The 23,140-nt window shown below is 39.1% G+C and overlaps 2 protein-coding genes across 2 annotated transcripts in view; both read left to right on the forward strand.

The window, feature by feature from the left end:
• nrbp2b (nuclear receptor binding protein 2b) overlaps nucleotides 1–21,792 on the forward strand; it is a 35,885-nt gene extending 14,093 nt beyond the window's left edge. Inside the window, exons 2-18 of the mRNA XM_072451066.1 lie at nucleotides 13,339–13,461; nucleotides 15,141–15,242; nucleotides 15,325–15,414; nucleotides 15,703–15,743; nucleotides 15,824–15,918; nucleotides 16,034–16,057; nucleotides 16,146–16,232; nucleotides 16,304–16,359; nucleotides 16,444–16,539; nucleotides 18,351–18,483; nucleotides 18,990–19,092; nucleotides 19,172–19,222; nucleotides 19,296–19,431; nucleotides 19,542–19,595; nucleotides 19,697–19,760; nucleotides 19,838–19,893; nucleotides 19,966–21,792. Of these exons, the coding sequence (XP_072307167.1) occupies nucleotides 13,339–13,461; nucleotides 15,141–15,242; nucleotides 15,325–15,414; nucleotides 15,703–15,743; nucleotides 15,824–15,918; nucleotides 16,034–16,057; nucleotides 16,146–16,232; nucleotides 16,304–16,359; nucleotides 16,444–16,539; nucleotides 18,351–18,483; nucleotides 18,990–19,092; nucleotides 19,172–19,222; nucleotides 19,296–19,431; nucleotides 19,542–19,595; nucleotides 19,697–19,760; nucleotides 19,838–19,893; nucleotides 19,966–20,052 (1,398 nt within the window). The 3' untranslated portion in view covers nucleotides 20,053–21,792. The remainder of the gene's footprint in view (nucleotides 1–13,338; nucleotides 13,462–15,140; nucleotides 15,243–15,324; nucleotides 15,415–15,702; nucleotides 15,744–15,823; nucleotides 15,919–16,033; nucleotides 16,058–16,145; nucleotides 16,233–16,303; nucleotides 16,360–16,443; nucleotides 16,540–18,350; nucleotides 18,484–18,989; nucleotides 19,093–19,171; nucleotides 19,223–19,295; nucleotides 19,432–19,541; nucleotides 19,596–19,696; nucleotides 19,761–19,837; nucleotides 19,894–19,965) is intronic.
• LOC140364889 (uncharacterized) lies at nucleotides 6,550–7,700 on the forward strand. The gene is made up of 2 exons (XM_072451274.1): nucleotides 6,550–6,611; nucleotides 6,695–7,700. The coding sequence occupies exons 1-2, from the start codon at nucleotides 6,550–6,552 to the stop codon at nucleotides 7,698–7,700; spliced, it is 1,068 nt and encodes a 355-aa protein (XP_072307375.1).
• Nucleotides 21,793–23,140: the final 1,348 nt, after the last annotated feature.

A 23,140-nucleotide genomic window follows, 5' to 3' on the forward strand; every position in this document is an offset into this window, starting at 1 on the left:
TTTCCTCCATCAGAGTTTCTGAGGTTTCGCATAGCTCCGCCCATAGGACCTGCTTCTTAATATTGGTGATCCAATCAAAAGACGTGCACGTGATGCACCTGCTGCTGACTCCTGAGCAACAGCAGGAGACGTACAAGAGCCAACTCTGAAGCTGATTGGTTGACACATCATTTTCATTTCCATTCACTTTTAGCTACAAGCACCAGCTCTGTTGAGGTCTGAAGGCCTCGGCAGATTTTAGACCCCTGGCAACACATGACGGCTGAATATGATTGGATAAAGCTCTAACATAAGACCAGCCTCCAAATCTGAACCTGGGGCAGAAGCAACAAGAGGAAAGCCATGAAATGAAGAGTATAACTCTTACGCTGGAGAATAATGTAATAAATAATTGTGTGAAAATATATATATTTTTTAATCATATTCTGATTATGTTTAGGCCAGCAGAGAAGGCCTTGCTTGCCCTGACGGCACACCACTGATAAACATACATTCTGTCAGCTCTAAGCCTCATCACAAACACTTACTTCCAGGGAGATAAATAAATAATCAAAAATAAGATACAAATCAATACTAAAACTATTTCCTAACAAGATTTTGAGCAAGTACCGAGACAAATTTTAGCTTTTTGTTGAATGGTGTTGATTTTTATTAACACTAGTATAAGACCACATTTTAACATAAACATTTTGTGTTGAACAGGCATTTTTAAGATGATCACTGTGGTATCGAGCCTGTTCCTTAGTATCAAAATAGAGTTGGAAAATGTTGCACCATGACAACACTAAATCATACTGTGTTTCCAAACCATACCACTTCTATGGAGACAAACACGCACTGCATCTTTAAATATGTTAGAAAGAATCGTGCTTCGGTTCTAAATACATGTATTTTAAAGTCAACAGTGTTTTGTTTTGTGTTTTTTAACTCTGAAACCAATATGTGTTTGACTTCAAATACCTGGTAATAAAATTAATAACTAGCCGAGGCAGGTTAGAGTGTCTTGCAGTGTCTTGTCTTGCAGTGTCTTGCCTGGCAACACAGCCTCTCCTTACACAACATCATTGTCGAATACTATTATAGCTTTCTTTTTATATTGTCCAGTTTCGGATGCATTAGAGTATCTCTTGATAACAGCGTTTTGCGGCGAGCGTTTACGCAGCAATTCCGGCCTCGTGACTCAGCGTTCACCTCGGGGAGCGGGGCTGATGGTTATATAAGGATGCAAGCGTTGACCCTGCATACTTGAGCTGCGGCAGGGAGATAGCAAGATAACACAACATATGGCTGCACTGTACAGTATCAAAGCTGGACATGTCGCCATAGAGTTGTTTTTGCTTTGCCTGGAATGTTTTACAGTATGGCATGAAGCATTTTAATCCAGCAGCAAGCAATGTTGAGGTGTTTTTTACTGTGCATTCTGAATAACTGAAAGTGCATTCTATTCTGAGTAGCGTCGCCTCTCCATAGATCTTACCTGTAACTTTGTGTCACCTGCTCGTCTACATGTAGAACGCGGTGGAAGAGGGGAACAATAAGGTGGCGGACCCTTCTCTGAAAAGTTACATAATGCAGCTTTAATTGTCAAAAAATAAAGGGACTATGCAAGTTTTTTTTCACAAAATCTTGATTTATTACTATTTCTTGTAAAAGTAATTCTCAAGAAACCATCTAGATAGGAGGAGGACTACACCAAGACTAAACCAGAACTAAACCAGGACAAGTTGGATCAAACCTGAAACACATTTTGAGGACTCATCTTAACAAAATATTAAATTAAATTAGCAATATATTTTATTATTTGAAGCACACATGGCTCTTTACATCACACCAAAAATCGGATCATGATCTGAAGTTATCAGATTATTGAAATGTTGCATAAACAGTTCAATTTGATTGAGTAATGAGTAATCTGATTTCTTTCTGATCGTTATAGATGTTGACATTTTACAAAAGGGGCAAACAATATGTGGCAAAGACAAAAATGAAAGAGAAAATGTTAAAGGATTGAAAGAGTTCTTTTAAAATTCACTGCAGTTCCAGCCTCGAAAAATCCAATTAACTGACGATACTGTACTTGTCATGTCTTTTTGATTATCAGATTTGTCTAAACATGCTCCAATAATGGGATCGAATTATTGGGTTATCTCATTATTCTAGCCATGTAAGAGTTCCCACTTACATCAACCTTCCGTTCTGTAATAGTTGGGAAGAACGGGTCACTAGCCATAATAGGATTAACCATTACACCGGGTATATTTCATATTCAATCATGTCAGAGTAAGATTGTGTTATGTCATGTTATCTGGATATATTTGCAGTAGTTAATACAAAACAGACTTGTACTTGAATTCCAGTGGTCTGAGCTGATATTTTTGTGGGCAAAGTCCAGAATTCTACTTGTATTAGTGCAAACTCAAGGATAAAGTGTAGGATTGAACTCTTTTCAAATAGGATTATTTCTGCCTGGTGCAGTAACAAAACCAGACCAGAAAAGTACATTCAACTAACACGTGGAATTATAAAGAGCAGTGCAAACTTTTCCCATTGTGATGAAGCAAAAACTAAAATATAAACAGACAAATAATCGACACAATAATCTAAACACTAAAGAATAAATTGTTGGTGTTGAATAAAGTAATGTATTAAATAGTATTCTTTTTGAAATATATAAATCCAATGCAAATTTTAGGATAATGTGCTTGTGTACTATGTGTATAATATTATTTAGATGCAAAACATAATGTCATAACAATCAGATAACATTTAGGATGAGATTATATGAGAATAAAAGCATCTCTTGTTTTTGTTTTATTTTTAACCCTCTACCTGCTTGTTTCCATGGAAATAGTGTTCATTGCTTGTGTGTAGTTCTGATCTAAATGCTATTATAACAGAAAATAATAACAACGTACGCCTCTACATGTGACTAAATCCTTTTTATTTTCAACATCTTACAGTGGATAGGTTCAGTCTGGTGTTTCTTGCAGTAGTTTTTGCAGTGCGCTGTGATAAGGTGTTGTTTTCTCACCACTGTGCCACTCAAACACCTTGTATTACATATCACCCGTGCTTGAACTCAACATTGAACCACTTTTGGATAAAGTTCTGCACTACATGTTTTGAGCTGTATCTCCGCCATCGTTAGGGCAACGCAGGGCGGTTGTTGGAGGTTTTTTTTGTGGATAAAGTGGCCTCTTAAGTTCCCCCGACCTTCGATGGCGAGATTGATGTCGAGCGGCGGGGCAGAGCAGGGAGGGTGTGTTTTTCGGATCACTGGCTCCATGGCTGCAGTGAGGATCAGCAGATTGACCGTGGATAAGTTACAGTCTGCACTCCTGACTCCTGAGTGGTGGGTTTGGCCCCGGTCCAAGAGTGGAAGGGAGGTCGAGAGAGACTGAAATACTGTTTAGAGTATATATATTGTACTGGCGCTGGTTCACTTTTTCAGTTCAGCCGTACTACATGAAGCACATGACGTTTAATCCTGTTAAACTACAGAAAAGTACACCCACCCAGGTACATTCATTTGAGAGAGGACTGAAATCGGACCTGCTAAACTAATCCAAGAATCGATGTATTTCAGAACATGTTTGTATAGACGTCTAAACCACAGTGTTAGCCGCTTTTAGACATGATCAGACATATATATTTTGTTGTTTGTTGGGGAAATTATAGAGTTTAAATAATTGTAATCTTTACAATTTACTCATTTTAACCATTCAAATTGTGATTTTGATTCAATTGCGATATATCTCGCAGCTCTACTGAATATGAATGGTGATTATGGTATTCTGATGCAACACTAGACAACACTTATGATTATGATTATAGATTCACCCCTTTTGTTTCTTCACTGTAAACACAATGAAAGTGTCTGTGTATTATCTGCATTCTCAAAGACAATGGATAGATGGATAAATAGATAATAGTTTATTATATTAGAGGAAAATTGCAGTGCAGTCTGTTGCTCACATTCACACATTATATACATATTACAGATACAGACATATGTCCATTGCCTTTCACTGAAATCGAGGAGGTTTGAAGGTGCACTGTGTATTTATCTTGAAGTGGATCTGCCAACTGATTGTTTCCATGGAGACGGTATAGCTTTGCCTGGAATATTCTAGAGTATTGCATTAAAGTTTTATTAGATTTTGTGTTTATTCAATTGCATGTGTTATTGGAAAATATGCATTCCTACTTTGAGCGCCATAATCTCTCCACAGATCCGACCTGTATCAGTGTCTCCATCGACCTTCCACCAAAGTTGCTTAGTGCTGATATCTTAATTTGGCTCAATAATTAACATCTGTGATATGTAAATTAAGGCAAACATCTTTCTCACACATTCATCGTCAGAGCTGTGTCTTCACTTTGCCTCCCACCCTGTCTGTGATGTCCCAGACTGTTGCGTAACCGGCCAGCGCCCCCTGTGGTCACACGGCTGCGGGTCAGGTCACATCTCCTCCAGCTGCTGCGTGAGCCTCTGTGTCGTGGGACGTATAAATAAACTCTTTTGTCCCAGGAACAATAGGACGAGTCTAGTACAGTGGTGGACAGTTTGTGAAGCAGCCATCTCCAAACCACAACGGAACCATCAAATACACTCTACATTGTATATTGTTCAAATTCATTAAGCTTTTCACTTGAATTCATTTTTTTCTGATGTTTCCTAGTAAACATACACACGTGACACCCAACAGGCAATACTTATTATTCATAACCCTTTTACATTATAATTATTTTACCCAATTAGCCTATGCTCCGTCTTAAATCTCACATTGAAGGTGCACAATGTAATTTTTTTGTCTGCCACCTGCGTTTTTCCTTTGAAATGCAATTGTTTTCCCACAGTGTTCCACAATGTTCCACAGAATGTCATTATAGAATACATTTATTTAATTATAGATTAGAGTCATTTTATTTGATAGGGGACAGCGCAATTTCACAAAACAGATGACAAAAGACAGACTTCCTTAATCGTTCCCTGGGCATGATGTTCAAGGGGCAATAAAACACTTAAACAAGACAAAGTAGACAAGCAGACATGTATTTACCAGCCACGCTCTCAGATGTTTAGTCAAAGCCTTTTACATTGTTTGCCGTTAATCTGGTATTGCGTTTGACTCTCTGGCTCCTGTCACAGACCAGGCCGACTGTCTGAAGGTGCTCTTTCTACACACTCACCTCTCACAGAGCCTCTAATGACACGGAAATCTTGCTAACATCAGAATTTTACAATGGTGGTAATGTTTTTCTTATCCATGACTTTGATGGATTGTTTCCAGTGGCTTTAAAGTGCTCTGATTTGCTAATACCGTAATTCAAATGACTGAAACCCATGGAATATCTCTGTTGACATTTCAACTTGATTCTTTTATAGATCTGCTCAAAGATACCTTGACAAAAGCATGCAATCGTTGTCCTTCTCCACAGATCCGACCTGTAACACGGATAAGCACAGACCTCTTGCATTTATAATATTAGCACCCAGTGATTTACTACTGATCCTGACTTCACCAGTTTCATTGCTTGTTCCTTTACTGACCCATTCTGTAAAATAAGTATCAAAACAATGCTTGTGTTTCCTTCTTACTGCACCATTTCTGTCTCAAAGTTGATGACAGAAATAAAGCTGCACTTGCCTTCACATTAGCTGTCCCCCCATTCTTGTTGTGTTTGTTGATTCTGCTCTTGTTTTGCCCAACCATCTGCTCTGCACACCGCACTCCGCATTCCTCTTTGCGGGAGGCTTGAAAATGAAAAGGCGAGACGTGACAGCTCTGACGCCGCCCGCTTAATATCCGCTGACCTTGCCGGTCGTTTTGTAACAACCCTGAATGCATTGGATACGCTGTTTGATTTAGATAACCTCTGATTGTAAAGGGTTTCAAAGGTTTGCACATTTCCAGTGCTTCAGATGGTGTTGGCTATTTAGTGGTGTCCCAAAAATGAGTGTAAGTGTGAGAAAGAGAGAGGCTGAGGAGGAAAGTCAGTGTTGAGTGATGAAGGGCAGCAGACGGTCAGAAGATGAGGGACACTGTCGGATCATTCACCAGAAGCTTATTTCCATAGTTCTTTCCTGTCTGCATCTGTCACTTGAGCAAGCCTTGGATTTCAGCATTCTCTCAAATGTTAATAGTCCTGGATGTTTAAAATGTGCAGATTCAGGATTGGCCAGAGGTGATGTGGTGCTAATTCCTCTTTAAACTTTTTAATTAATCAAGACTGATCTATTATTGCGTTACACGTAACTTGGAGTAATATTTTATTTCATATTATGTACTTCTTTCTGACAGTGGTACTTGTACTTGTAATGAAGTAAATGTTTAGCCAGGTAACAGTACTTTTACTTGAGTACAAATGTTCTCGCTAGTAGAAATGTAAACTGTATTTTGGCTCAAACATAGAGGCCTGACTGTGTTGTACTGTATGTGTAAATCCTGGTATTTTCCCATCGTCTTCTCACATCTCCTCCTCACTGTGACGGACACTTTCAAGCTCCTCGATCTGCATGACTGAAAAACCACATGGAACGCTTTCATGAATTTGCACAAGCAGTTCTACAACGTGAATGCTCTGCCTGGTGTCTCCTCATCACAGAGGTATGAGGTGTGGGAAGAGGGCTCTTTGTACCAGTCCCACACACGGGAGACAAAGGCACCCTTTAAGCACCACCAACGAGCAGGAGCAGAAGCAGCAGCAGGAGCAGCAGCAGGAGTAGAAGCAGGAGTAGAAGCAGGAGTAGAAGCAGGAGTAGGAGCAGGAGTAGGAGCAGGAGTAGGAGCAGGAGCAGGAGTAAGAGCAGGAGTAAGAGCAGGAGTAAGAGCAGGAGTAAGAGCAGGAGTAAGAGCAGGAGTAAGAGCAGGAGTAAGAGCAGGAGTAAGAGCAGGAGTAAGAGCAGGAGTAAGAGCAGGAGTAAGAGCAGGAGTAAGAGCAGGAGTAAGAGCAGGAGCAGAAGGAGTAGAAGTAGGAGCAGAAGAATGAGCAGAAGAAGGAGCAGAAGCAGGAGCAGGAGCAGAAGCAGGAGCAGAAGCAGGTGCAGGAGCAGAAGCAGAATAAGGAGTAGAGGCAGGAGCAGAAGCAGTTGCAGGAGCAGAAGCAGAATAAGGAGTAGAAGCAGGAGCAGAAGCAGTTGCAGGAGCAGAAGCAGAATAAGGAGTAGAAGCAGGAGCAGAAGCAGTTGCAGGAGCAGATGCAGAAGAAGGAGCAGAAGTAGGAGCAGAAGCAGGTGCAGGAGCAGAAGCAGAAGAAGGAGCAGAAGAAGGAGCAGAAGGAGCAGAAGTAGGAGCAGAAGCAGAAGCATGTGCAGAAGCAGGAGCAGAAGCAGGAGTAGGAGCAGAAGCAGGAGTAGGAGCAGAAGCAGGAGTAGGAGCAGAAGCAGGAGCAGGAGCAGAAGCAGGAGTAGGAGCAGAAGCAGGAGTAGGAGCAGAAGCAGGAGTAGAAGCAGAAGCAGGAGTAGAAGCAGAAGCAGGAGTAGAAGCAGAAGCAGGAGTAGAAGCAGGAGCAGGAGCAGAAGAAGGAGCAGAAGCAGAAGCAGAAGAAGGAGCAGAAGAAAGAGCAGAAGAAAGAGCAGAAGCAGGAGCAGGAGCAGGAGCAGGAGCAGGAGCAGGAGCAGAAGCAGAAGCAGAAGCAGGGAGATTCACAGAGAAAGTGCCAAGACTCTTGTTCAGTACAGTGCTTTTCTCCTCTGACTCATCCAGCAACTCTCACAGCTAAAAACACTGGCCCTACTAAACATTTTTTTTCTTTAAATAAATAAAGCTGCTCTTAAGTTTTGTGACAAAAATGAATTATACTAATGTATTTATTATGATAAATGTTATTTACCTGGGCGCCTCCCTCGGGAGGTGTTTCAGGCATGTCCTACTGGGAAGAGGCCCCGGGGAAGACCCAGGACACGCTGGAGAGACTATGTCTCTCGGCTGGCCTGGGAACGCCTCGGGATCCCCCCCGGAGGAGTTGGAGGAAGTGTCTAGGGAGAAGGATGTCTGGGAGTCCCTGCTCAGACTGCTGCCCCCACGACCCGGCCCCGGATAAAGCGGCAGAAAATGGATGGATGGATGGTTATTTAGCAATAACGTACAATCAAGTACTTTTATGTCATATTAGGCTAATTTTCAGCATCGGATAATCTTTCAAATGCTTGTATGAGTGATGAGGAACCTTAATCATCAAGTTATTATATACCATGAACTATCAACTATCTGACTATTTCATTTTATATTAAGTTAATACTGTGTTTTGTAGCGAGATCAACAGGCGGATCGGTGCAGCGGCTGCAGTGATGCAGTCGCTGCATCGGACCGTTGTGGTAAAGAAGGAGCTGAGCCGAAAGGCAAAGCTCTCCATTTACCGGTCGGTCTACGTTCCTACCCTCACCTATGCTCATGAGCTTTGGGTAGTGACCGAAAGAACAAGATCGCGGATACAAGCGGTCGAAATGAGTTTCCTCCGCCGTGTGGCTGGGCGCTCCCTTAGAGATAAGGTGAGGAGCTCGGCCACACGGGGGGAGCTAGGAGTAGAGCCGCTGCTCCTCCACGTCGAGAGGAGCCAGCTGAGGTGGCTCGGGCATCTGTTCCGGATGCCTCCTGGGCGCCTCCCTGGGGAGGTGTTTCAGGCATGTCCCACTGGGAAGAGGCCCCGGGGAAGACCCAGGACACGCTGGAGAGACTATGTCTCTCGGCTGGCCTGGGAACGCCTCGGGATCCCCCCGGAGGAGTTAGAGGAAGTGTCTGGGGAGGAGGAAGTCTGGGAGTCCCTGCTCAGACTGCTGCCCCCGCGACCCGGCCCCGGATAAAGCGGAAGAAGATGGATGGATGGATGGATGTGTTTTGTGGCTTGGGTTTTATAACAAGCCTTTCTTTAGCCAGTTGAAAAGATCTTGTCTTCTTGTTGACTAATGCATATGGCGCACACAGCCTACAGCAACTATACATTACAGCGTAATGATTATTTGCACCTGTGTTCACAGAGTGTCAGTTTTAATAAAAATGGTAATCTGATTTCCATATTAAAGCCACCACCTGTATGAAAACCTCATATTTCTCATATTTCACAGTAATAGCTTATCGGGATGTATGTAAATACACACTGCCTGTCCAAAAAAAAAGTCACCACTTGGATTCAACTAAGCAAATACAGCAGGTCCAAGTCTTCAACTGGAGAACTGCAGCATGGATGATGATCTTTCAGCTGCAACACGGTATTTAAGCCCGACTGATCCAATAAGTAACTTCTCATTTCTGAAACAACCATGTGGAAAGACAAATCCCGCGGTCATGGAAAAGATGTCAGTGTGTTTGAGAAGGGTCAAATCATTGGCATCGAGCAGAGAAAACATCTAAGGAGAAGCAGAAACTAATCTACTCTACTCTAATAATGACACACTGGATGGAAATATATCTTTTAATATTGCAGGACCTTATTGAAACTATGCCACAGCGAATGTGAGCTGCAATCAAAGCTACAGGCGGTTCTACCAATATTCTTCTGTGGCGACCTTTTTGTTTGGACAGGCAGAGTAAACACATCTTGATGAGGATTTATTGTTACATCACTGTAGCAAATGATTAACTATTTTTTTGCAATGCTGAATTGTTGTTTCACATTCAGTCAATATTCATATTCTGGCATAAACTATAGTCAAGAGAGCCTTAGTTCACACTTGCAAATAAACCACATCAATTGGAATTAATTTCTAAATTCTGAGCTAATCTTGGACTAGACCATAAGCAAACTATGTTCTTATTTGGACTAAACTGAGCTCAACCAGGACAAGGAACTGTCAACAAGCCCTTTAAAAAAGGATTCCTCCCCAAATATCCAAACATAACATGACACAATGTTCAAATTATGGAATTAAAGCTGTATTGTCTTTTGTTACCCAATTACAAGCTTATTTTCTTTCATGCATCATTTTGTTGCAGCGAAAACTCCATAGACCATGAAGACTTGTTTTTATCTTAATTCTTTGGATTATGACAGTTATGAGTCACACCAAAGGCTTGGCTATGCATTTTAAAAAGAAGGTCAACAATATTTTTTCAATATGACAAATGACAAATATTCCCTTGCCCTGAAATGCACTCCATCATTTAACTCGTTACATTTTGTCTATACCTCCGCTTCTTGTTTATTGTGTTATTTCCTAGAGCATATTCACAAATAAGTATGGACTAGGTCTAATTCACACAGTGGGGCTTGTCCTGGGACCTGGTCCAACCCCGTTCCCATCAGAGTTTGACAAAAATCAGAAGAGCAGTTGTTGTTGTGACATAAACACAGCTTTCCTCCAATCCCCTATGCACCTCCCTCCTGTCAACCAATCAGCTTACGTTTTCCCGTCCTGTTTACCTCTCTCACGACACGACCACCAAGCCCACAAGACCAGGGTCCTGCTGACAGACGTCTTGGGAAATTAAGGACAGAGCTTGGGTGTTTTGTAGAGTTCATAGTAAATAAACAAGAGGCTAATCCTGACGCCGAGCAGAGAGCCAGGATTCTCCTTCTGTCAGCGTTTGTAGAGAGTGTCGTGTTACAGCAGGATTTCAGAAAGTATTTCAGAAAGTGCATAGATTATATGTCATATCTACTATTGTCCAGGCATCAAAGATAATCTCTCATTATTCTGATTCAGGACGGCAGCCACGATTGGTTCTCAATAGTGATGGGCAATACCAGAGATTTTTGTCTCAATCCAATACCAAGTAATACTATGGCATGTATCAGTATATTAAGTATGTATGTATTAAATTGCATTGAAACTCTTGATTTAAGAATTTTAAAAAATTTGCAAATAAACCAAAAATATTAACGATGTACCGTATGACAAAGGTGTGTTTAGAAACTTTGCGAAATGTTTAAAATATCAATGTTCTGGCATGACTTTAAGTATATTTTACTCTTTTTTTTCCTGTAAAAAATACAAACAAAAAACATATATTAAACAGAACAATACACAGAGAGCAACATGACAGAAACAAAAAGAGTATTCTGTTATAGGCTTATGTTCCCTTTTGCACTTGTCCCATTTAGTCCGGCAAATATGTGAGAATCAATACTTTCTGATACTTCAGGCAGTATTGATATATTGATATTTGGTATTGATCTGCCCACCACTAGTTCTAAATAGTTTGTTTTGGATGTTGTTGATGTTTCCTCTCACTAAATGAGAACGGCATTTCAGTGGTTAGTTTGGTTTAAGGTGCACTATGTAACTTATTCTAATTATATTGCTTTGGCATTATTCTATCCATCTCCATGGAAACCACCAGGCCACAAGTCTACTTATGGTACTTACTGTGGAGATGCGAACACGCTCTCAGTAAGAGCGCATATTTTTTCAAGGTCTTTGGTTTTTTTTAGCAGTAAAGATAACTGTAATGGAATAAATTGAATATAGTCGAGATGAATTAAGTTTGGAACATTCTAGACAAAGCAAATTCATCTCTATGGAGAAAATGTACATAGTCGTGTGTATGAGATAGTGTCAAGCTTGAGTCCGAATACTTGTACGTTTATTTTGAATGATAAAACTAGTCATTATTAGGCTACTCTCAATATTAAACTGTTATTCTGAACAGCAGCAGCATAAATTAAGATGACTCTCCAGTATGTAATATTTCAAGTTTGCACATTTGCTGTTCATCGTTGAATTTGTGGTCTGTTAAAAGTACTGTTGGTTTTTGAAAGACGCCGCTTCTCTTCACTGTGTAGAAGTGGGGCAGTGTGGAAAGTGCCAACCCTTATTATTATAAGTATTGCAGTAGTCTGAGGTGTGGGAAGAAGAAGCACAAATGACACGTCTGTACCCTGTTATCAAGAGCTTCTCTGGAGGCGCATCACACACACAACTGTCATTTATGTGCACAGACTCGACTACAGAGGAGTGGCAGTGGGTTTACTCTGACTATAGCTTAATTATTATGAAAACGTGTGAATGGGCTTTGATTTTCCAAATAGGATGCAAGCTGTGAAACGTTGGATTTTGCCATATCGCTTGTTTGAATGAAATAATAGCAATTTTCACTTTAACGTTTTGAGTGGTTTAGTTATGTAGCCTATGTAGAGCATTTAGCCTTGAACTTTAGTTTCCTAGTTCAGTCCAGGTGATTTATCCTCGCCCCATTGCAAGATAATGCCTTGGAGGTCTGTGCTCTGAAAGCTGGTATTGTATAGCTCATTTCTGACCTTTTATTGTTGATTTAGCGCCATTAAATCAGATTGACTGGTGAAACACGAGATTGGCTCCATGCGAATGAGAAGATTGTTCACATGTTCTGGCCACACAATTTTCTATATCCTATACTAGCTTCATAAGAGATCTTACTCGCCAGCATTTACCCCTTTTCCCACAAGCAAACTGTAAACAAACATGCGTAGAATGTGTAGATATCATTCAGTTTTATTTTGGAAGACCTTTTTGCGCCATATCATGCCCCATTCCTAGTATTTTCTAATAATCACATATTGACCACAATTGTTTCTATTAAATCAATGTCACTAGAGGTAATTCGAGCACACTGAGCAGTTAAATACAACTATAATAATAATAATAATAATAGAAAAGCCAAAACAAAGATCTAAGTACAGCTCAACAAGAAGAATCATCAAGCAAGATATTCAGATTCAGTGTCAAGGCAGTTTGAGGAGAGTAACAGCCCTCAGGACAAAATATTCCTCCTCTGTGTCCTGCAGCCCGAGCATCACAGCTAGCGTCCAGGATGAGCCGGTGAACTCTGGACACACAACAGAAAATTTCTTCTCAGCCTCACTCTTACTCCGCTCTGTTGTTTTTGTTGGTAATGAGACGGGCCATTCTCTCAAAGTATTGCCTTTAACTTTCTCTGTTGCATTGGTGTAAAAAAAAAACATTTGCAGCATTTCAGAGTTAGGAATACTATGTCTATGTTGGGTCTGCATGGATGCTAATATTTCATTTTCCTTGCACCAAAGATATCATCATTGTTGTGTGAGCTAAGACCGCAATATCCTGTAAAGAGCAGTGCGGATCTCCTGTAAAACGTCACCTCTGTTACAAATGAACCCAAGTTCCACTCCTTTCACTTAATCTTACACTATTTCATCCACTCACCTCCTCCTACCTCGCTATAATCCGGCCCGTCAACGCATTATCGTTTTACAGTTAGTCTAATGAAATTGAGGCTATTTGGCTAATTGAACTTGTAAATCAAATTGCGGAGCCTCAAACACCGCATCATACTAGCCTCACCATGTTCTTTTGGTCATTTGTCAAATACGAATATTGAAATGTGTTTTGATTGTTTCTGATTCTAAAATGTCACTGTTTATGTTTGTGTTTCCCTGCAGGTGAGCCAAGGAAATGTTCCCGGAGTGGAGAGTGCCTCTTTGGCCATGGATACGGAGGAGGGTGTGGAGGTGGTGTGGAACGAGGTGCTCTTCTCCGACAAGAAAGTCTTTAAAACGCAGGAGGTACGACTTATCAAACTCTTACACTGAAATACAGTAAAGGGAGATTTAATTTCAAGTGACATTTTCTACATTTTTGACATTAAATCAAGTTAAGAAAATGGATCCAAACAATAATGCCAGGGCAAACATTTTGGTGTTCATTCACGTATGTCCTTACTGTGCTTGGAATGTACCACAGTATGGCATTCTATATTCTATATTACTCAAAAATCATTCTACAGGGAGAAAAACATGTATATAGTTCACCTTAAAGTTTTTTATCACACATTGTCAAAAATAATGCAAAATAGGCATATTTTTTTCCAGTTCGGTTTACTTTCTTCTAATATGAACATCCCATTAAATTTCATATTGTTTTGTGCCACCTTTAAACCTATAAATACAACTGTTTTGTTTTGAAAAATGTTTCATCTTCAATTATTTAACGTTCAAATGTCTGATCGTGGAACAATCAAGAAAGGCCAAGCGATTCTCCTTAGCGTCTTCTCTTGTAAACCTAATATAATATGTGGACCCACATATTAGGTTTACAAGAGAAGACGCTAAGGAGAATCGCTTGGCCTTTCTTGATTGTTCCACGATCAGAGGAGAGGACGGGAAACTCCAAATAGAAGTATATAGGAAACCTACACACACGGACCAGTATCTGCTCTTTGGTTCCAACCACCCACTACAGCACAAGCTGGGTGTGATCAGAACCTTACAACACAGAGCTCAAGGTGTGCCCACCAGCTCAGAGGGCAAGAAGAAAGAGGAAAAACATGTCCGTAATGCCCTCTCAGCCTGTGGTTACCCCGCTTGGGCTCTCAACAGAGTGAAGAGAACCAAGAAGCAGGACAAAAGGGAAACTGAACAGAGAAGGAAGGGTGTTTCTATCCCTTATGTGTCTGGCCTCTCGGAAAAACTGCAGAGAATTTTTAGACAACACGAAGTCCCTGTTTATTTTAAACTAGGAAACACTTTAAGACAAAAACTGGTTCACCCAATGGACAAGTTGCCGACTCAAAAACAGAGCAATGTAGTTTATTCGATCCAATGCAGTGAAGAAAGTTGTAAAGAACGTTACATAGGTGAGACGAAACAGCCTCTACACAAGAGGCTTTATCAGCACAGAAGAAATACTAGTTCAGGACCTCAGAGTGCCGTGCATCTCCATCTTGAAGCCTCTAATCACTCGTTTGAAGACGGTGAGGTGAAGGTTTTAAGCAGGGAGAAAAGATGGTTTGAAAGAGGAGTCAAGGAAGCTATTTTTGTTAAAAAAGAAAGACCTTCTTTAAACAGAAATGGAGGGCTTAGGTTTCATCTTCCTGTTATTTATAATGGGATTCTGAACCCCTGGAAAGGTAAAGGACATTCAGATGCTAATCAGGTACTCAGGGTGGTTGAGCCAGGGTCTCACAAAGACAAAGAGGTTTCTAATAGCCCATTAAGATTCTGAATAGGCTCGGTAGATACAAGGGGGAGTTTCTGTTGAAACAAACAACTCTTTCTACTTCAGGAAGGCTCCTCCCAATGGGCGGGTCTTACCACAGAACAGTATTAATATCGGAGTTCTCGACCTAAATTCTGTTATTGACAATGACTCTTGGATGAGAGTCGAAACGTCTATTTTTTCAAACTGAGTCCAGATGACTACAACTGAAGCTTTTTCTACTAATTAACGTTCAAATGTTTTGTAGGATAAAATCAAAGAGATGTTCGAGAACCTGATGCAAGTCGAACACCCAAACATTGTAAAATTTCATAAATACTGGTTGGACATGAAGGAAAGCCAGGCAAGGGTAAGAAGCCTCTTTTCAATGAAGTTTTGCTGTTCTCTCTTTTAATTAAAAAAGTTAACAATCCTATCTGCCTCCTTTGTAGGTTATTTTCATCACTGAATACATGTCCTCTGGCAGCCTCAAGCAGTTTCTGAAGAAGACTAAGAAGAACCACAAGACTATGAACGTGAAGGTGAGTGTGAGCGTGGCTGCCCCCTGCTGGTGGTAGACGGTACTGCAGTGTGCCATACCCATTGACGTCTATATTTTAGGCAGGAATAGGATTATGTAACACATTGCCATGGCACTCTGCAGCATTTTGTGGGATTGTGCTCCTTCAGTGTGTAATCCTGCCCGTCGCATTTCATATCATATCCTTGCCTGCAAAGTCTTTTTAAAACATTATGAAAATATCTGCACATTTGGAGCTACCTTATGCTTAAAATTATGTTTTTAATTCATCTTTTTTTATTGATTACAGGCTTGGAAACGATGGTGCACTCAGATTCTTTCAGCTCTTAAGTAACACTTTTTTTTATAGTTTTGAAAATATTTACGCTATTAGTTATTGCAAGCTGATTTGATGTATAATTTCCTTGCAGTTATCTACACTCATGTGACCCACCTATAATCCACGGAAATTTGACCTGTGACACAATTTTTATTCAGCACAACGGCCTCATCAAGATTGGCTCAGGTCTGTTCTCTGCGGTCGTTTTTGTGTACAGTATCTGTAGTTTTTGCATGCCTGTACTGTCTTGTTAAATGCTGAGATTAATGACGTTACATTAAATCTAATTCTCTCTCCGCAGTGTGGCATCGGCTATTCGTAAATGGTAAGAAAATGGCTTTTGTTGTTTTGTTTTCTGTGCGGTTTGTAAGATTGTAAGATTGTTTTACATAGTTGCGCAATCGATGTTACAGTGTTCCCAGATGCTAGCGTCCATGGTAAGGAAAGGCAACACCGTGATGAGCAAAGGAATCTACACTTTTTTGCCCCAGAATATGGTGGTAAGGATTTACATCGAGACCTTTTTTCATTTCAGTTTTATTTGTAAATAAACATCTTTCCTGATTTTCAGCTTTTGCAGATGATTACGCCATAGACATTTTCTCTTTTGGCATATGTGCACTGGAGGTGAGAAAAAAACACATAATTTTCATCTATGCATTTGGCCCTTCTGTGAATATGTTACTGAGAAAAGATGGTTGTTTTACCCAGATGGCAGTTCTAGAAATCCAGGCCAATGGAGACTCTGCAGTGTCGAAAGAGGCCATTGTCAATGCGGGTCAATCGCTGGAGGACCCTCTTATGAGAGTAAGGCTCAATAACTTTTTTAAACTGAACATTTAATCAAAGCAGTAAGCACTAATAAAACCTACTGATTATTCATACTATTTGATATGATCCTTTTTTTTTTCAAACCTGCATACCACTCACAATACAAACCATTTCAACTTTAGGTTTAGAAACCATTTCGTTCCATTCATTTAGTAAAAATGTTAGTTTTAGGTGCCTTTAGGGGTCCCTTGGTTTCGGGGAGGAGGAGGAGTCGGGGCTCTGCTGGTGTCGCGGGCTGTTCGCGTCACGGCTGCGACACATACTCTCTCTTTGGTGCATTAGCTGTTCTATTGATGGGCAAAGTGAAGCCTCATGATACAGCAAAGCATTTGAACAAAACATTTCAAAGCTTCACTAGAGAGCAATTCGAGCACACACAGTGGTTCCAACCACATTCTATGTGCTATGGTTACCCATACATTTTAGTTGTTTATATTGTTGATGCAACTCTGTTTCTAGAAGAATATGAATATAAACAATATTTGATGAAAGCAAGGTTATCTTTACCTTTTAAGGTTTTATTTTAAAAATTGGCCTACGTTTTCCCTCTGTGGAGAGACAGAAAAAGCTGTGTTTGGTGTAATGTAAAGGTTCATACACCTTTACATGCACTTGTAGTTTGTGGAGTGTCCAGAAGAGAGCGCTTCATAAATCTCCTTATAATGAAGGGTAATAAATATATCCATGAAGGAGCTTGTGTTTAAGCTGTGTTTACTTCTGTTTTTTCATATATATGGTTTGCCAGTTCTGAGCAGCCAAGTAATTCCTAAGCGCTTTCATTGATTGGTGTGTTTTAACTCTATAATAATAAAAAATATTATTACTTGTGTTTTTGGTTATCATGCAGTTACAGTCGTACACCACAAAGGGCTTCCAGTAATATGCCCCTTACCAATGCTGTATACAGCATACAACATGTTTTCAATCAAAGTTGCCCTCTACCTGTTGTAATTCTTGTGGGTTTTGTGATCATTGGACACATATTCAAGCTTTTTGCATTCAGTAAGTTTATGTTATAGTTACTGAATATTATAACATCCTTTTATTGTTAAACACCTTTCCATTCCATCTTTGAATAAGCTGATGTCTGATCCTGGTGCTTTGTACATTCTGCTTACAATAATATATTTTATTTTTGTAGACTTATTATATTCATAATCTTTGTTGCTGCAAGAGAAATACTTTCAACAATTCAACAGTGAACAAACATATAGCCACTCATATGAAACTTAATATCTTTATCCACATTCAACAGTTTCTGAGATAGCATTGTAAAAGGAGATATTTTATTATTTTATTGAAATATATTTTATGTTTAACCATCGTACTAACATTTTAAATAATATTATTATTTCATTCATATTATTTTGAGATTATAATCAATAAACTCAGAACATTACTTTATAACCCTTTGTTCTAGAAACCATTTCCTCTCAGGGAATGTCCTCTGAAAGCTGGAGTTCCTGATATTGAGATGTGATTGGGCGTTTGAACAGTTTGCCGTGACTAACTTGTTCTTCTCACAAACCCTTTGGGGAATCGGCTGTATCCACATACATATAACTTTCAGCCGTATGCACAGCGAATCAGGATGCACTGACGTTTTTTCAGGGTTTGCGATCAACAAAATGCTTTATAACTACCGTAAATGCAGACATAATATACTCAATGGGAAAAAGATACAGATGTAAGACACATAGCAATATGGATTGTATAACCATATTGATATGATGTTTGATTATTGGTAAAGATCATATTCTTTACAATACTGTTGTTTTCCCCTGCAGGAGTTCACTCAGTCCTGTCTGCGCCATGACGCCAAATTCCGTCCCACAGCTCACGACCTTCTTTTCCACCGGGTCCTGTTTGAAGTCCACTCTCTCAAACTGTTGGCTGCCCACTGCCTCATCAACAACCAGTGTGAGCACTCCAACCTCCACATCACACTTGCCAAAACTCATTGGGCAACATGGATTCATTTAGTTTGTACTACTACAAACTACTACTAGATTTGTTTCATGATAATTCTTGGTTTTTTTAATATTTTTTTTGTAGTTTTATTTTTTTATTTTTCTTGCTTATGTAGTTAAAGCATTACCATTTAAAATAGAATTTACTCCACTGACAGATAAAATGAATACAATAAAAACATTGAAACCAGCTAGAAACAAGTAAAACTAAATCTAGAGCACCAAACCCAATAAATTAACGAGTCAAAACTACTAAAAAGATAAGAATTTTGAATTCAAGTCCGCTAACTTTTGCATATACCAGTATTGTCTATTGCAGTGTGCATAAAATTTGTTGCTCAATGCTCCTGCACATTACCTGTTGCCATTGTTTTTTTTCTCATCTGAATTGTCATATATACTGTATTGTCTAAATTGTGCTGGATAATCATCTTAATAAGTTTGTTAAACTTCCAGACCTGCTTCCAGAAAATTGTGTGGAAGAGAAAACCAAGTCCTTTGACCCTAATGCGGTAATGGCTGAAATCAGGCATGACGACAGACCGGGAGTGCAGCTCAAGTAAATTTACAGCAATTTCTATTGTTAAATGTATTTAGATAAAAGATAAAATAAATGTTTTACTATGTGCCTTTTGCAGATATTCTCATGTATCTCCATTAGAACTTGACAAGTTTTTAGAAGATGTAAAGTAAGTTAAACTTACTCTCTAATTAAGTACAAATAATTCAGTATTTATGAACTAAATGAATACTGTTTTTTAGGAATGGCATCTATCCTTTAATGAACTTTGCGTCTTCTCGCCCGCATCCCGTTCCACGAGCCCTGTCCTTGTCCCAGGAGCAGGTAGAGACAGTCAAAACGCCCACCCCAGAACCTCAGGAGACAGAGACTAGAAAGGTCAGACGGGGAAGAATAAGATCCTTCACACAACACTCATCATGTTCATATGCTTTTCATGAAAATGTTCAGGTTGATCACATTTGAGAAGAATTGTTCCTTGTTTGCAGGTTGTTCAGATGCACTGTAACTTGGAATCAAATGAAGAAGGGACCAAAACACATGTGAGTGACAAATACTTTGAATGTACTGTGTACATCGTACACTTACTCTAGTATGAAAAGTGCCAACTATAAAATAACAATGATACTTTGTTGTTGTCCAGCTATCGCTATTTTTAAAAATGGATGACAAACTTCATCGGCAGCTAAGCTGTGACATTCTTCCAAGTGAGTGTGGAAAAAGAACCATTGTATACTTGTATACTTGTATTTGTGAAGTAACTTACAGTATGCTTATATTTTAGCTGACACCTCCAAAGACCTTGCAAGTGAACTTGTTCATTATGCCTTCATAAATGAGGTAGGTTTAAGAATGTCGTCCTTATTTTACATTCATGTGTCTCTTACCTTACACAGTTGTGATGTTTGACAGGAGGACAGTGACAAAGTGGCAGGCTTCCTGGAGGATGCCATTAGTCGACACCGAGTTCGAGGGCTTGTGTCTGCAGTGGCGCAGTGAGCATAGTTCTTCTTTGGCCCAAACAGAGGCCACGTGAGCCAAGGACAGCTGAGGGCACACAGCTGGGACAGGGAGCACAGTGCCACCCGCTGTAGAGGGCATGTGCAGAGCCACACTGCTACAGTCTGTGGAGATCACCTCACACAGCAAGCAGCAGAAGCACGGCTCTGGTGGCTGTTCATTCTCACACCAGTGCAAAGTGGAACATTAGCACACTCCCTGCCTAAAGGGCTATCACGCCTTATACTCCACTATGGCACTCTGCAGAATGAGTTCACTTTACTTAAAAGATAGCAGCTATGTTTTCAAAGAGATTTTATTTTATTGGTGATGAGCCTTCATTTACAGGACAAAATGTTGATTTTTAAAGGAAGATGCCCATCTACCACATGCTGTTAATATATATTAATTTGTTTATGTTTGACTGCATAGGATCATTGTGCACCTTTCCATAACATACCATTGCTAATAGTTTTCTGTCAAAAGCAATAGACTATTACATTACATGGCCACATCTAAATTAAGGGGAAATTGATTACGGTCTGTCTCTTCAGCCCATGGTGCTCTTAAGGGTTCAGCCCTGCAGAAGTATTAGAAGCCAAAGACCTGAAAACAAAGTGCCTCCATGGCAGCCTTCATCATAGAATTGGCAACTTTCTCAATTGTATGGAAAAAAACAACTTAGAAGCCAGTTTTAAATGTGGGTTCCCCAAATGTATATCAAAGAAAAATAATAATTAATTATTGATTGTAATTAAAGTATTTTTGGAATGAATTAGAGGAATGCTCAAAGTAGAGTCTGCTACTCACATTGTAAATGAATCCTAGTTCTTTAAAAAAGAGGGAGAATTATTTTGGGGGCCATTATCTACTCAAACCAAACATAAAATTGCCATAGTGTTAAGTTAATATTGCAATATTTGCATTGCTCGTTTTATCTATTTTTTGAATGAACTACAGTTATGTGCTCTATTTACATGTGTCTTAAATGCATCTTTGATTATTTTTTTGTTGACTTTGGACATACCGTACTGTACAGTAGATTTGCATGGACAATATAATCACAGATGACGATCTTTTCCATTTTCCATTTTAAATTAATTTTCCTGTTTGTGTCAAACATTTATAACAACATTGCAGAATGTAGTGTACTATAAAAATATGATGTGTTGTTTACATTTGTTGTGTGTCAGTCACATGCAAAATTTGGAATGTCATTTTAAAAACAATAGTCAAATGTCCCTTTGTTCTGTATGCTTAAATTCACTCGGTCATGCTGTACTGTTAATATCGCAGTATTTTTTGTTAAAATATTTTTTTAGTTTGTAGTCAGGACACAGTTTTTCCCCCTGAGGTTTACCTAGCTCATATTTGTTTGTGGTTGGACATTCACTTACACCATGATCCCTATAAACCAGTCCCACTCTTGGAAACAGCATGTCTTAATAATCTGCACTCTGTGGCTGTGCCCATTGGCCTGTTACTGCATCTTGCCTTGTCAGTTATAGAGTTTTTCTAAATCATCAGAACAATCCCATTCTGGGATCTGACAAAGAAAATGAATGTTTTGACCATGCAAGCAAATAAATTATGTCCATTTAATTTCATGACATGTTTTTATTCTGTGGATATGTGGAATGGCATTGGCCTCCAAATGTGTTCTAGGTACTTAATTCAATATTTGTAAAATGTTGTAGACAATGCAATTAATTACGCAACAATAAACAAAATTAGACATCATGAGTATTATTTATAGATTGATGTGGTGTGAAGAGCCAACCTATCACTCACTTTCCACAATATGTGAGAACATGGACTGTGCAATGTGTAAGATACCAGGGATCCAGACTACACATGTCTTACTTTTTAAAAAATAGTTTTATTCAAATGTACAATGATATAAACAATAACATTGCAAAAGGCTTAATACAGTTGCAGTTTCAAGATATACATAGAAAATAAAAATAAATATTCTTCAGTTTACAGTTCAAATTCAACACAAAGAGTTTTGGTCTTTACAGCTTTAAGGTTAGTGCAATATTAAGGCAATTTACATAAGAGGACAAAAGGGATTCAAATACTATAAATTTCAGTTTCTGGTTTGAGAATATTGAGCAATGAATATGGTATTTTGACAACATTAAGATCAGGTTTAACACACATATATATAGTAGAAAAAGCTTCAGTTGTAGTCATCTGGACTCAGTTAGAAAAAATAACTAGTTGTTGTTTGTTTCAACAGAAACTGTTGAAACAAACAACTCTTTCTACTTCAGGAAGGCTCCGCCCAATGGGCTGGACTTACCACAGAATAGTATAAATATCGGAGTTCTCGACCTAAATTCTTTTATTGACAATGACTCTTGGATGAGAGTCGAAACTTCTATTTTTTCTAACTGAGTCCAGATGACTACAACTGAAGCTTTTTCTACTATGGAACACGCCTGGACGAATGAGGGATTACACCGACATTATATATATATATATATATATATATATATATATATATATACATATATATATTTTAGAAATATTTCCCTCAAAAACACCAAAGAGGACATGCATTGTATCAAGTTGTAGGTTCATATCAAACTTTCTATTCACAAACAAAGATATGTCCTTCCAAAATATCTTAGTGTAAGAGCAGTCCTAAAATATATGGGTGACAGATTCTTGGACACTATGACAGAATGAATAAAGTAATTTAGAAATAATACTGTTTACAGGGTAACGTCTATGCAACATGTGAGGCAAACCTCCCGAATCTTATTGGTTACAAAGGATTTCCACGGTAAAAGTCAAACACGGTTCCAATCAATGATAAAGAATTATTCCCTTACAAAAACAGATGCTGATTTACTTGCGTACTCTCTAGTAATAGGTTTTCTGATACATTTGTTATTGGTCTAAAAACTTAAAAAAGGATCAGTTACCAATAAACAACTCTTGAGAAACACAATTAGGAGTTTGTACGTGGGAGGACATTAGCATTTTCACACCAGAAGGAACAGCATCAAAGACAATTGCAAACTCTTTTGGCGTTATTTGGAAAGCTGTAAGTATAGAGAAACTCACTGTGGGAATAGGA

The sequence above is a fragment of the Eucyclogobius newberryi genome, unplaced genomic scaffold (genome assembly GCF_026437365.1).
Source record: "Eucyclogobius newberryi isolate DKJ021-1_F unplaced genomic scaffold, fEucNew1.0.hap1 SCAF_18, whole genome shotgun sequence".
In the NCBI taxonomy this organism is placed as follows: domain Eukaryota; kingdom Metazoa; phylum Chordata; class Actinopteri; order Gobiiformes; family Gobiidae; genus Eucyclogobius; species Eucyclogobius newberryi.